At 36.3% G+C, this 13,442-nt stretch overlaps 1 protein-coding gene across 1 annotated transcript in view; it reads left to right on the top strand.

The window, feature by feature from the left end:
- Positions 1-13,442, top strand: part of Rab38 (RAB38, member RAS oncogene family) — a 54,766-nt gene that overhangs the window by 18,814 nt on the left and 22,510 nt on the right. Inside the window, exon 2 of the mRNA XM_026401531.2 lies at positions 1,658-1,938. Within this exon, the coding sequence (XP_026257316.1) occupies positions 1,658-1,938 (281 nt within the window). The remainder of the gene's footprint in view (positions 1-1,657; positions 1,939-13,442) is intronic.

Below are 13,442 nucleotides of genomic sequence, written 5' to 3'. Positions count from 1 at the left end.
TTCTTTTTGTCAAAATCTTTAGCCTGAGACTATGATTGAAAATATGTATCATACTTTCTATTATATTTTTAACCTGCTGAAGAAATACATACTAATTAGTTCTAAGGTACTGAACTGGGTTCTTCATATATATTAATTTATTCCATCCATAAGACAACCCTGTGGTACATTTTCTTATAGCCCTTTTGCTGATGAGGAGCACTTAGGATGTTTAAGAAACTTTCCAATATTCACTTAGAAAACTAAGCATCAGAAAAAAACTGATTGTAGCTGATTACAACTAATTCTAAAACCAGTCTTCATTCTATTTTTAAAAATTACTCATTCATTTTTTTTTTTTTTTGCAACATCTGGAGGTTTTCCTTACACAATAGATTGTGGACTACTTGAAGAAAGATATGATACCATCTAGCTCATTATTGTATTTTGAGCATGTACCAAAGATTGCTATCAATATAGTAGATGTCCAATAGACATCTGTTAAGTTGGATTGAATAGGATGTTCCTGGCACATAAACCTAGAGGAGAAAGAGTACAAGACTATGGTTCAGTAGTTGAAAGTATTCAAAGTTAGTAAATGACTATGGGCTCTAGTTTCAAGTGACTCAGGTTTGAATTCTGATTTTGCAAGCTTACTATTTGTTTAATTTGAGTCAGTTACTTAGATTTTCTAAGTCTCACTTTAAAATGAGACAAATGGCCATGCATGATGTTGTATGCCTATAATCCCAGCAACTTGGGAAGTAAAGGCAGGAGGACTCTAAGTTCGAGGCTGGGCTTAGCAATTTAGTGAGGCCCTGAACAACTTAATAAAACCTGTCTCAAAATCAAAAATAAAAAAGACTGGAGATGTAGTTCAGTTGTAAAGTGCCCCTGTGTTTAATAGCCATTGCCAAATAAATTGAAATAAAAACAAAATAAGAATAATGACTGAGAATGTAACTCAGTGGTAGAATGCTTGTATTCAGACCCAAAGTTTGATTCCCAGAATTGCAAAAAATAAAATAGAGTGTGGATAATACCTTTATGATCATTTATGCAGGTCATATTTCTTTATTGTTAGTAAATATACAATTATTACTACTTTTAATTAATGTAGATTTTGAATGCCTTTTTAACACACTACATAATTTGTTTATTAATTTGCCTTTTCAGTAAAATAATGTAAGCCTTATGACAGCAGGGATTTTTATGTTTGAGTCATTATATCCCAAATGTTCAGAATAATGTTGTCCAATAGAACATCCTGTGTTGATCCAAATGTTCTCAATTGGCATCATCTAATGCAGTAGCCACTAGCCATGTGTTTTATCAAACACTTGTAATGTAGCTATTGTGACTAAGAAACTGAATTTATTTGGTCATAATTAATTAATTAGCCACACAAAGCTAGTGAGATACTATATTGATACATTTCTAGAACATTACATGGTACATAGTATTTTCTCAGTTAATACTTGTTAAATGAATTAATTTCCTTCTTGTGCTCAAAAGATTAAAAACAAAACTGCATGATTATATATTTAGCACACTTTTTAAAGACTAGAAATAAGACTTTATTGAGTGTCTTGTTCTTATTGGAGCCCACATGAAGTTCTAATATTTTATTCAGTTCCAATTGTAAAGAGTTTCTGAATTATATTTCTTCTTGATGCAGGTCAAGAGAGATTTGGAAACATGACACGAGTCTACTACCGAGAAGCTATGGGTGCGTTTATTGTCTTTGATGTCACCAGACCAGCCACATTTGAAGCAGTTGCAAAGTGGAAAAATGATTTGGACTCAAAGTTAACTCTCCCTAATGGCAAACCAGTTTCTGTGGTTTTATTGGCCAACAAATGTGACCAGGGGAAGGATGTGCTCATGAACAATGGCCTCAAGATGGACCAGTTCTGCAAGGAGCATGGTTTCGTAGGATGGTTTGAAACATCAGCAAAGGTAATGTGGCTTTAGAGGATGAGCATATTATAGGCAAGATTCTCAAAGAAAATGCACATAATCATTATCATCATTATAATAATAGTAATAATAATACATGTTTGTCTGGTAATAAAGGGTTCCAAATTACTTTATAAAACTTTTTCTTATCTCAAGGCAGTGAATGGGGCAGAATGAGACATATTAAGGTGATTGTGACTGAGGGATCAAATCCATTTGTAGATTTTTATATTGATAATAGTTAATAACTATTCAATTTTTGAGCACCTACTGTGTGCCAGGCATGCTTAAATGCATTTTTGTATTTAGTCCTCACAAAAGATCTATTAGGTAAGTATGAGTTTGAAAGAAATGGGCCTTAAATTCAGTGCCATTGCCTTATACATAAATTCAGACAATTAATAGTTAATGTGTTTAGCTGTATGTCAGGAATTGTACTTTGCCCTAGAAATGAAAAGATGGCAATAATATAGAACTACCACATTGAGAAATCTGGAATAGTGGAGTGACATGGCAGTACAAATGTGGACAGCATCATGCAGCCAAGCGCAGCTGAAGCCTCCTGGGAAGCATGAAGTAGCAGATGTGGGAACAGAGGAAGGGCTAGAAGATACAGGATCCTATGTGGCATGATGAGGGTATGTACTTCCCTTTATGCCCTGTAATGCTGTCTGCTTCATTAGATGCATGGATTTTTTTTCTGCTCTTTTTTCCATATATATATATATATTTAAATTTCAGTATCTGAGAAAGAAAAACTTTCATGGTAAATTTTAAAATTAATTTTATTTTTTTGATTGACATGTATTGCTCATATTTATGAGGTACAATGTGATGCTTTGATTCATGTATGCATTGGGTTATGAGCATTCTGATATTTTTTACATTATGATTGCAATCCATATAGTTTCATAGATTTGGGGAACACAAATATTTACATTTTTGTAGAGCACAGGTACTGTGCTACTTGTTTTGGATTTGGCTGTGAATAAGATACATTTCTGTCTCTTATGGAATTTACACTTATTTTGCACATTTGTGCACAGCATCAAAGAATGGTTTGAAAATATAACTTAAATGGGAATCATTCAAAACTGGGTATTTTATTGCACAGTAGAGTGTTTATAGATATTGATAATTTACTGTATTCTTCAAAAAGCCAGAAGAATGGTTTCTGGAATGCTTTTATCACAAAGAAATGATAAATGTTTGAGGAGAGACGTGTTTGCCCAGATTTAAACATTACATGTGCCCTTGTGGGAAAATTATGAGACCTTGCTCTAGAATACAAGTAAAAGGGACTGGAGAGAGAAACTTTGAGATTATCACTAAAGTGAGAAAACCATCAGAATAAAACCACTGCTTGGATTGGGAGATGATAGAGGAGGTGGCAGTACACCTTTCAGAAACAATGGGCATGATCATTTATTTGAGGCATTTCTTAGAGAATCTCAATGCCTGCTGTCTCTCTGCAATCATTAAGCTGCTCTTAGGTTTAGAAAGTTGTTTTCCCTCAGTTTCTAATATTCTTGTCTTCTTTCTGAGGTTCCAGTGATCAAGTTAGCTTTCCCCCCCTCTTTCCTTTAAAAGTTCCTAATTTCCCCTATTTCTTAGGACATAGTACCCATCATTTTCTATTTCTTGGCTGTCATTGAGACTTTTGATTCATGTGTTTCAAGAATTTATTACTGTGAAGACAGACAGGTGGAAAACAATTCAGATACTAAAAGTGGCAGAAATGTAACAAATATGAAATTTGATAGTTTGACTTTTTTTCCTGAACATTAGCTTGGATTTTCCTTTTTAATTCCAAAATGTGGATGAATTCATTTATTCTACTTCTCCCTTAGCTGCACACTTAACTTCACAACTTCTGCATTTTCTTTGAGTTCTTTAGTTTCAAAAAAAGAGTCACTTTCCAGTTCAAAAGCCTACAAGCCTAGTGGAGAAAGGAGGATTTTGGAAAACTCCTTTTCTCAGTTGTTTACCTTAAATTTTAAGGGAAAACTAGATTGAATGATATTTATGGATAGGAGAGATTGTCTTCCTTTATTCATTCATTTAAAAAATGTCATTGAGTGTCGGTTATGTGTCAGCCACTGAGATAGAAACTTGCAAAACAGAGTCTTTGGCGGGGGTGTGGGTGCTGGGGTTGTGGCTCAGCAGTAGAGCACTCACCTAGCATGTGTAAGGCGCTAGGTTCAATCCTCAGCACCACATAAAAATAAATAAATAAAATAAGGGTATTGTGTTCAACTACAACTAAAAAATAAAATATAAAAAACATCTTTCCTTCATGGATAGCAATAAGTAAAACTTACAGTGTTTTGGATGGCGATTAAATGCTAGTAAGAATAAAGAGAAAGGATGAGGTCTGTGAATGTATGGAGGGGAAGATTGACATTGCTTTTGGGTCAAAGAACTTCTCAACATTTTCTTTTTACTTTACCCCAACATTCTTTGTTCAGCCACTGCAGTGTCAAACCCTATATGCTTAAGGACATGATGTTCATTAACTTAAGGTCTGGCTAACCCTCCTAGTTGGATACTGCATTTCTAATCCTCCAAATCCCCACTAGTGTGAACTTTGAAGAGAAGCTTTATACAGCGTGGGAGAGGGGACATGGAATTTCACAAGCTAAGAGAGTACAAGACCTCATTGTAAAAGACAGAATCCACATTCAACATCTCTTCTCTCTCCAAATAACTGCTACTGAGGTTGTCGTTCTGAATAACTAATGAAAATATTTGGCCAGTGCCAGGTTAGTATTCAGACTCCACACCTGGAAGCCCAGGAACAATACTGCAGCAATGACAAAGTAGAGTCTTGAGCTGTTCAAAAGTCTTTTCAAAGATCTATGTAAAGTTAGCCAGGGACAGTGGTGCATGTTTGCAGTCCAAGCAGCTTGGAAGGCTGAGGCAGGATGATTGAGAGTTCAAAGCCAGCCTCAGCAAAATTGAGGTGCTAAGCAACTCAGTGAGACCTTGTCTCTAAATAAAATAGAAAATAGGGCTGGGGATGTGGCTCAGTGGTCGAATACCCCTGAGTTTATCCTGGATACCCAAATAAAAAAAAATCTATAATAAAATTCTTCTAACTTTCTGACTCTAGCATCACAACATTTACAAAATTGAAGCCCAGATAAAAGTATCTGCCTGAAGCTAAAATAGCAGCATTTGGGGACAGCTTACCAATTCCTTCTTTGATTACATTTGGGATGAGGGAATAGCTCCTATAGAGAGCTTTCTGCTAGAAAGTGAATCTGTTAATAATTAGAGAACTCTTGAGTGATATCACAGTCATGCTGGTGATTAACATATGATTTTCCTTTCTTGGATCTCTGAACATCTAATGAGCCAAAGGTTATAGCCTCTGGCTTTGTCCCCATGGACACACCCTGAGTAAATCCTTTGGGTGTCATCAACAGCATGACCCTCTCTGAAACTGAAGCTAACAAAGCATTACAGGAGTTTGTTGTTGAAATTATCCTCTGTCCTGCTGCAGTGCTGAGGTAAATTTACCCTTTTGTTCTTCCATATTCTGGAGTAACTTCTCATGAGAGTTTTCATGCCTGTTGCTGTTGCTGGAACAATAATGTAGCCCCTGGCTGGCTAGTGCATTAAGAGAGAGAAAAAAAAAAAACACAGATGTCTTCTGGTGCATCTGATTTTTCACTTTATCTCTTCCAATATTAAAACTCAGGAAAAGAAAAGAAAATAGTATTTCCTACATCAGGTTTTCAACTTTTGCATTTTTTTTTCTTTCAGCTATATTTCTTTGAATTATTTTGTAGACAATATATCACTGGGATCCTCATATGTCTCAATTTGCCCAAATTGCTTTTGGGTCAAAGAACTTTCTCAACATTTTCTTTTCCCTTTACTCTGAAATTCCTGGTTTATACCTGCTTTCCTAGTGGAATTATTAATAACATTATCCAAACATTCCTGGTTTGTAATTCGCATTTTTATGGTTGCCCTATAGATCAGGAATTTGATTCATTTTACTCTCATTATCATAGCTTTACTCTTAAAATGAATATTTTGTGTATTCCTATGCTTGTGTGTAGACTTCATAACATGCTTTAGTATATGTGTCTTTCAGGGTTATTTCCCTACCCTGTTCTTGTTAATGAATCCTCAGAGTTTGGAGTCTTGTCATCTGGGCCCATTTCAGAAGACAACTAGAACCTGCTACCTGCTAACCAATTTACATGGTTAATTCTTGATGTACCTAGTCTGAATCTCACCCAGGTCCAGCTTTTGTGTATTTGATGTCTAGACACCCTTACCCACCTTCTAGAGTTGTAAATACTAAGAGAATGTATGTGGAGTCCCCAGATGCATTATGTCTGATACCACAAAACACACACACACACACACACACACACACACACGCACACGCACAATCTACTGTACCTATAACCTATCTGCTGGCCTGAGTTTTCTCATCTTAGTGGGTGCTGATGCACACAACAACCACACTCCAGTGGAAAGTCTGTTTCTATATTTTAGCCTTTTCCAGTTTATTTTATTCTGCTCATAAGGTGCAGTACTTCAGGTGTGGCTATGTTCAGAATTAAGGATAACAAGTAATTACCAGCGTAGCTGGGAAATAATGGAGCAAGGTATATCTAGGTAACAGTGAGAACAAGAATCAAATTCACAGAAAGAATCTGCAGTTAGCCCTGGTCTTGCTTTCCTCTACCTCAATTCCTACCCCTGAAAGATGCCCTTGATTATTTCTAACCTCCTTATACTGACTTTTTAGGTACACCTTCTCTCCCAGAAGGTTCTGAGAGCAGTGGGTGTTCTGGTAAGAAACCTTCTTACATTAAATTGTACTCAATTTTGGTCTCTCCTCTGAAGCTAAAAGAAAAAAAAAATATTGATGTGTGTCGTTCTGCTGAGAATAATGAATATGCTCCATTGTGTTCTCACTGAGATGGCATTAGTCGTTTTAGGGGCTGCAGTGATCATTTCAGACTACTGATTTTTGACTTTCTAGCAAATTTTAAACACATTTATTGTATTTGGGGAATTTCTAGCTTACCTGCATAGGAAGAACCCATAAGACTTGTTACTTTTGCTTCATTTGCTGCTATGGCACAGACATATAACCTAAATTCCACCAATTATATGAGTTTGGAAGTAAGCCACTAGATGAACAAAGCAAATGCAGAGTCCATTTCCTGGGGGAAGGGGTGGCAGAAAAGACCTCCAGTTTTGAGAGACAGCAGAGTTTATGAGGTCCTGTGCGGGACACAGAAACAATCACGGCTAGACCCAGGTACTCAAGTTGAGTTCTTGGAGCTTCACAGATAACAGGACCTAGTGTTCCATGGTGGCTGGGAGCAGTTTTCTTCCTTCTTAGGACTCTTTCCTGTGGGTTTGACTTTTCTGCAAAGTTACAACTGAAGCTATTTCTCTAGATGTCTGAATCATTCTATAAGCTACCCAATCTTCTTTGAATAAACTGTTATATTTAATTATCCAGCATCAGCTTTTTACTTCACAAATGAGAATTTGGGTTGCTATACATGGTGCAATCAATTTTTAGAAAACTAATTTAAACCACCACTATACTTACTGTAGGGCTTCCTAGGACTTGAATATTCCTGATGTACATTCTCAACCTACAGTAATAATATGGCTGTTTTTCTTGAAGTTTGCTATATGTTACCTTTGTGCAAAAATTTGTATGTTTAAGAATTCTTTCAATCATTACCACAGCCCTATAGAATAATAATATTATTGTTTTAAGAAAAAGAAAGAATTGAGGTTTAGGAGACTTCCTTAAAGATATATATTTGCTATTTTATTTCTTTGATTCTAACATTCACTTTTTTTTTATTCATTCCTGTGTTCATCTTTCAAATTCAAGATGTGCTCTATAATCAATCTGGATTTCTAAAATGATGGTGTGACTTAAAAATGGTATCTTGGTTTTGTTTTTTTACTGTCTCCTCCAAGAGGAGACTATACCATACAGCGGTTCCCAAATGTTTGGGGCATGTGGAATGCTTAACAGAGTAATGGGAATTCTGGCCTAGAATTCTTTTGTAAAAGAAAAGTTTTCTGTGTTTCATTAAGTTTAGTGAGCTGTTTTATTACTATTTTTTAAATTGCTCTGCAAGCTGAAACACACAGCAGTTAAAATTGGCTAGTTTTCTAGAAGCTACTTGAAGGGCAGTATCACACATCATTTATTTTATAGGCTTCCAGAAAATATACAGTTATAAAATAATGCATTTATACAAACTGGAAATGCATAGATAATTGCATTTGGGTATGGGTAGATAGTTATTCTAATTCCTTTTTTAATGGATTGAATATGGCACATTATTTTTAAAAATTATTTTATGTTTAAATTGAGTAGTGGCCCATCTCTGAGTGTTTCCATTTTGTATATGTCAATATATGAAAAAACCCTTTATAGTCACTGTGCATTCATTGATTAACAGGATAGGCATGAAGTGACTTTCGTTTCTGCATCTGTGCTGTGAGTGATGTGTATTATACCTACAGTGTATTCGAAGAAAGGTGCTTGCTCTACTTTTTATCATGTCACTGTGTAAAATAGATATTCCAGGATTTAGGTATCTCCAAAGAATTTATATGGGGTTGTAGGATGTGACTTTTCTAACTTCTTTGGCTACAGCATTTTTAACCTTGTATTTTTAGCTTATCTGGTTGGAACTGGTAGTACTTAAGGACATTAAAAAAAGAGAGACCAATATGAAATCTAAACTCAGAGCAAAGTTAGAAGGCATAATTTAAAGGAAACTATGGCTGTGTTTAATAGTCATGATCAGTTCACATAATGACCAGCAGTCTGTAGTACAACTATTTGAATCATTGCTTCTGACAGCTTCTTAATGCCCTGCTTGAAAAATGGAAACGTTTCCTGATGTTGGAAATAGCTTAAGCAGAAAAGTCTCAAACTCAGGCTACTCATTCGCTTAAGGATCAGTATAAATTAATGATAACATTTTTATTTATATCTTTAGCTAATTGGTTCTCTGGAGATGATCTAGGTCTATGCTTATAATTTGCTAGGTAATATGAGATCCAGCTATGAATAAGGCATTATAGGAGACTAGGTATGTACCGCCAGAAGCTATAACTATAGCTTGGTGTATAGAAAGAAGGTGGTGTTACATAGGTCATTCTGTCCTGTGTGCTTCACATTTTCATAACTTTGAGCTCAGATCTTCCATTTCATGATTAGACAATTATAGTAATGCATTATCAGACTTCACTAAGACTACACAATTCAGTAGTACGTGTTGCTAAAAACTTAACATGCCAAGGGATCATTTTGATTTTGTTAATGTTTAGTTCAGAAACCTTCCATGGGTCCTACTTCTTAATTATTAAAATTTATACAACTTAGGATAGGTATTAGCAATTTTGATCTACAGGTCAAATATGGCTTGCCTTCTCTATTATAAGTAAAATTTTATTGGAGCTCCTCTATGCTCATTGAAAACAACGATACATATTATCAATGGCTACTTTTCTGCTATAACTATAGAGCTGAGTAGTTTTAACAGAAGCCTTGTGGGCTACAAAGGCTAACTCATTTACCATTTGATCCTTGGCTCTGAAGTTTGTCACTGATGTCTTAGAATACAAATAGCTTCTTTTTAGCCAGGCAATGTTCTATGGCTTTATATGCTTTAGTTCATCTCACAAACAAACTTCTATTAATTTTCCTCTTTACAGATGAAGAGACTAAAGATTAAATTAGAAAATGTAAACAAATAGCTCAAGGGCTCATAATTGGTATGTAGTAGGCTTGAGATTTTAAGACTAATGTGCTAGCAATACCACCCCACCACCCAGTCACCACCTTTACTACCATGTAATTTGTCCCTGTCTGAGCTTACACCATAACTATGTCTTGAAATTGTATGGTAGATCAGGGACTAGGATAGGTATGTGAAAAAAAAAATGTGGAGGCATAAAGTCTAGTGAAAAAGAGAGATGTAAATAGGTCTTCTAGAAAATGTGATAAAATAGAGCAATTCACCTGGAATTGTTAATGGGCAAAACAAGGAAAGCCTTTGCCCACGTGTGCTCCCCCCCCCCCCAGCTATTGTCAGACATCTGCCTTTTCCTCATCTCTGTGCTTATGTTCATAGTACTTTTTCCAGCATGGGATGTATAAGGTGTTTGATGTTATGTTCTAAGTTCAACTTTGCACAATGAAGTTCACTTTGGGTATGAAAAAAGAAAGATAGAAATCCCCTCCCCCTCTACCCACTGACTTTAGAAATAAGGGGTGTTCAGAAATTAAACCTCAGTGCACTCAGAGACAAGCCAGTTCACTTTCCAGATGTCTCCTTCCTCCCAGAGACATTAGAGAACAGGTCTATGAGGATTCTTTGTTCTCAGAGAAGATCAAGACGGGTTTTTCACTGCCCCCACAACTCCCAACAAGAAAGAAGCAAACCCAATGGGGCACAAAACACTTTTCAATGGCTGTTTTTAGTATTATTTAATTGTGGTCCAGTGGAAATGATTTTACTCATCCCAACAGGGGATATTTTCAATGTCTACAAATATATTTGCTCATTAGCACCTATTAGGGTATGGAGTCCTACTGACACCCAGTGGGTAGAGGCCAGGGCGTCTACATTTACACCCTTCTGAACATCCTGCTTTTCACAGTATATACCTAACTTGTTCCCACTCAGCAAAGAATTATTTGGCCTGAAAGGCAGCAGAGCTTAGTTTGGGAAACCCCAGATACTATGCTTTATATTAGAACTTTGCAAACTCTCTAAAGATACTATTTTTAAGAATTTTTTGTTACTTAGCATTTTTGTTTTAAGAGAAATTAAATAGGGTTATCCTTTGATTTTTTATATCATCACTAAAATACAGTTGAGTCTTGGACTTGGAATTCTGTTGTTTATCAAGGATTCTCAGACTGAGAGATTCATGCCAAGGGACATGGTTGGATGCAGAGCAGAGCCTTGTCTTTTTGGTACTCACCCATCTTATAAATCATCCTCATTGAACTTTTGCATTTTTAGCAGTGTTATTCATCACCTCCATGCCTTTTTATATGGTGTTCCTTCTGCTTAGAATACCTTTCCCCTTCCATCTCTGCTGTTAGAAATTCTACAAACGTTTTATATCTGTGTTTCTCTTCCACCCATTATATGGCCTCTAAAGATTTCCTTAGGAGTTTCTTCTCTCCCATCTATGAGGCTGGGATCAGCAAGAAAATATGTATTTCAAGCCAACCAAATGGCTTAGCTCAGCCGTCTCTTCTGATGGGTCCCTGCCTAGAGATGAAACTGAAATGTGGGTACCTCTAAGTGACTGCATCCTTCTGCCCTCAGGCTTTTCCTCTTCTGGACCTGGACTTTAGGATTATTATGGAATCCAGAACCTGAGAAATAGCACTAAGAAGCATGAAGAGAGCTACTTTATCAAAGGTTGAAATGTGGGCTTTGACCAGGCAAATATATGCCAGTCTCTGACACAAGTCTGTGGCTTTGGGCATGAAATTTAATCAGGCAATACCTAGTTGTCTCAATGAAAAATGGGAATAATGCTTCATTGTGGTGTTGTTAAATGTACATATTTAGTATGCAGAAAATTCCTGGTCTCTAAAAAATACACGTACATACAGTAATCGCAGACAACAGATTTCAAGAGCTCCATCACAGGTTATGTTAGGCTGCATAAAGTCCCCTGTTGACCTTGATATTCCGAATGGCTGGGAATAATCTTTTCTACCTTATACACTTGCCTGTCACTCTTCCTCCAGGTCTCAACTTGAGCATCCTATTACTGACTTTTAAGTGGTCTCCCCTCCCCATACCACACTATGTCAAAATTATTTCTTTTAGGGCCTGGACCCTGAACTAAACTGAGTGCTTCTGGTCATCACCTAGCACAATGGCTTGCACACAGAGGGCAATTGCTTGGTCAGTGTTTATTGACTGGAACGGGATTGTTTGCTGCACTGCCTTTCAAGGATTCTTTCAGAAGATTCTTTTACTGTGTTATTCTTTCTCTTGCCCTTTGTGGGGTATTTCTGTCCTTAGAGAACTCTGCAGAAGCAGAAAAATTAAATTACCGCTATATTTCCCAGAAGGACTCCAACATTATATAACTCCTTTCATCCAGAAATCTCTGTAGGCACATTGCACAACAAAGAGATTATAGTGCCCTGCTGTGTGGATGGGGAAATAGAGAAGAAAAATGAAGGTGAGCTAAGCAGCCACCCCCCTAATGCCCTAAGTTTCCAATGGGGGACTTCAAATTCTTTGTTTGGTAATGCCACATAGCACCCCGTAAGATTCTAACATTAGCCAGTGGCTCTGATTACCCAACTTAGTCCATCTTCACATTTCAGGACCAGAATATTGCAGTATTTTTTTTAAATTGAAATCCTTGTTGTTTTATTTTATATACATACCTCATTGTTTTCAGCTATTATCATTTGAGCCACACACAATGGCTGTCATGTTTACCTTTTTTATTAATGATTTAACAGTGTTTCAGGGAGGCTTTTTGATGTTTTGCATTGAAGAAATCAGGCCTCAACTTCAGATATAATCAAATGCTCTATCAAATGACAACAGTCTTGAATAGGCTTATGCTTCAGGGTCACCTGAGATGCTTGTTAAAATTGCAGTGCCTTGGTTCAACTCAGATATTTCCAGAGGGGATTAGGAATATTTTTGAAAATACTTTTTTTTTTTGGTGATTTGGATTAATGAACTGGTTAAAATGCATTGTGCTGGATTTTATTGATTCATTTATTCAAGCATGCATTAATTCCAAAAGCATTCCTTGAATATCTACTATGAACTCAGGCAGGCACTTCACTAAGTACTTGGACACTGATGATAAAGGGCCCGGTTTCTTTTCATTAAAAAACTTTCAATCTTCTAAAGAAAACCCATAAACAAGTAGCCACAGTGAATTTTGATATTCTATAAAACTTTGTGGCTTCTATAAGAGCTGTGAGAGCACTTGGAGGAACAGCTGATACCTCTACCTGAGAATGAAGCAGTTTCCTTGATGCTCGACCAGGGTCACTAAGGATGAGAGATGCTATAAGGGAAGACTCAAGGGGCTGCTGAGAAGAGCTTCTTTAATGGATATTGTGCAGTGAGACATTAGGAATCATCTTCAGAAACCCCTGGGTTGTTTTCAAAAGCAGACAACAAGCTTTTCATCTTTATTCTAAGATATCTTAGCAAGAACATGTTGCTATTGCAGAGTTACTAGCTTTATGACTCATCAGAAAATTGTCAGTACAAGGCCATGATGAATCCATACTAATAAAAAGTTGCATTTATAAAATGCATGCATATTTTTAACTAGATGTTGTCCTAGGGTTTTATTTCTTCCTTTCCCTTAGTTCTCACAAACCCTCGAAAAATAAATTTTGTTGTTATATCCATTTTACATATTAAGAAGTTAAGGCTTAGAGAAGTTAAATGATTTAACTGTAATTATATGGTTAGCAAGTA

Source organism: Urocitellus parryii, chromosome 4 (assembly GCF_045843805.1).
Source record: "Urocitellus parryii isolate mUroPar1 chromosome 4, mUroPar1.hap1, whole genome shotgun sequence".
Classification (NCBI taxonomy): Eukaryota; Metazoa; Chordata; class Mammalia; order Rodentia; family Sciuridae; genus Urocitellus; species Urocitellus parryii.
This window is presented reverse-complemented; position numbering and strand designations above follow the sequence as displayed.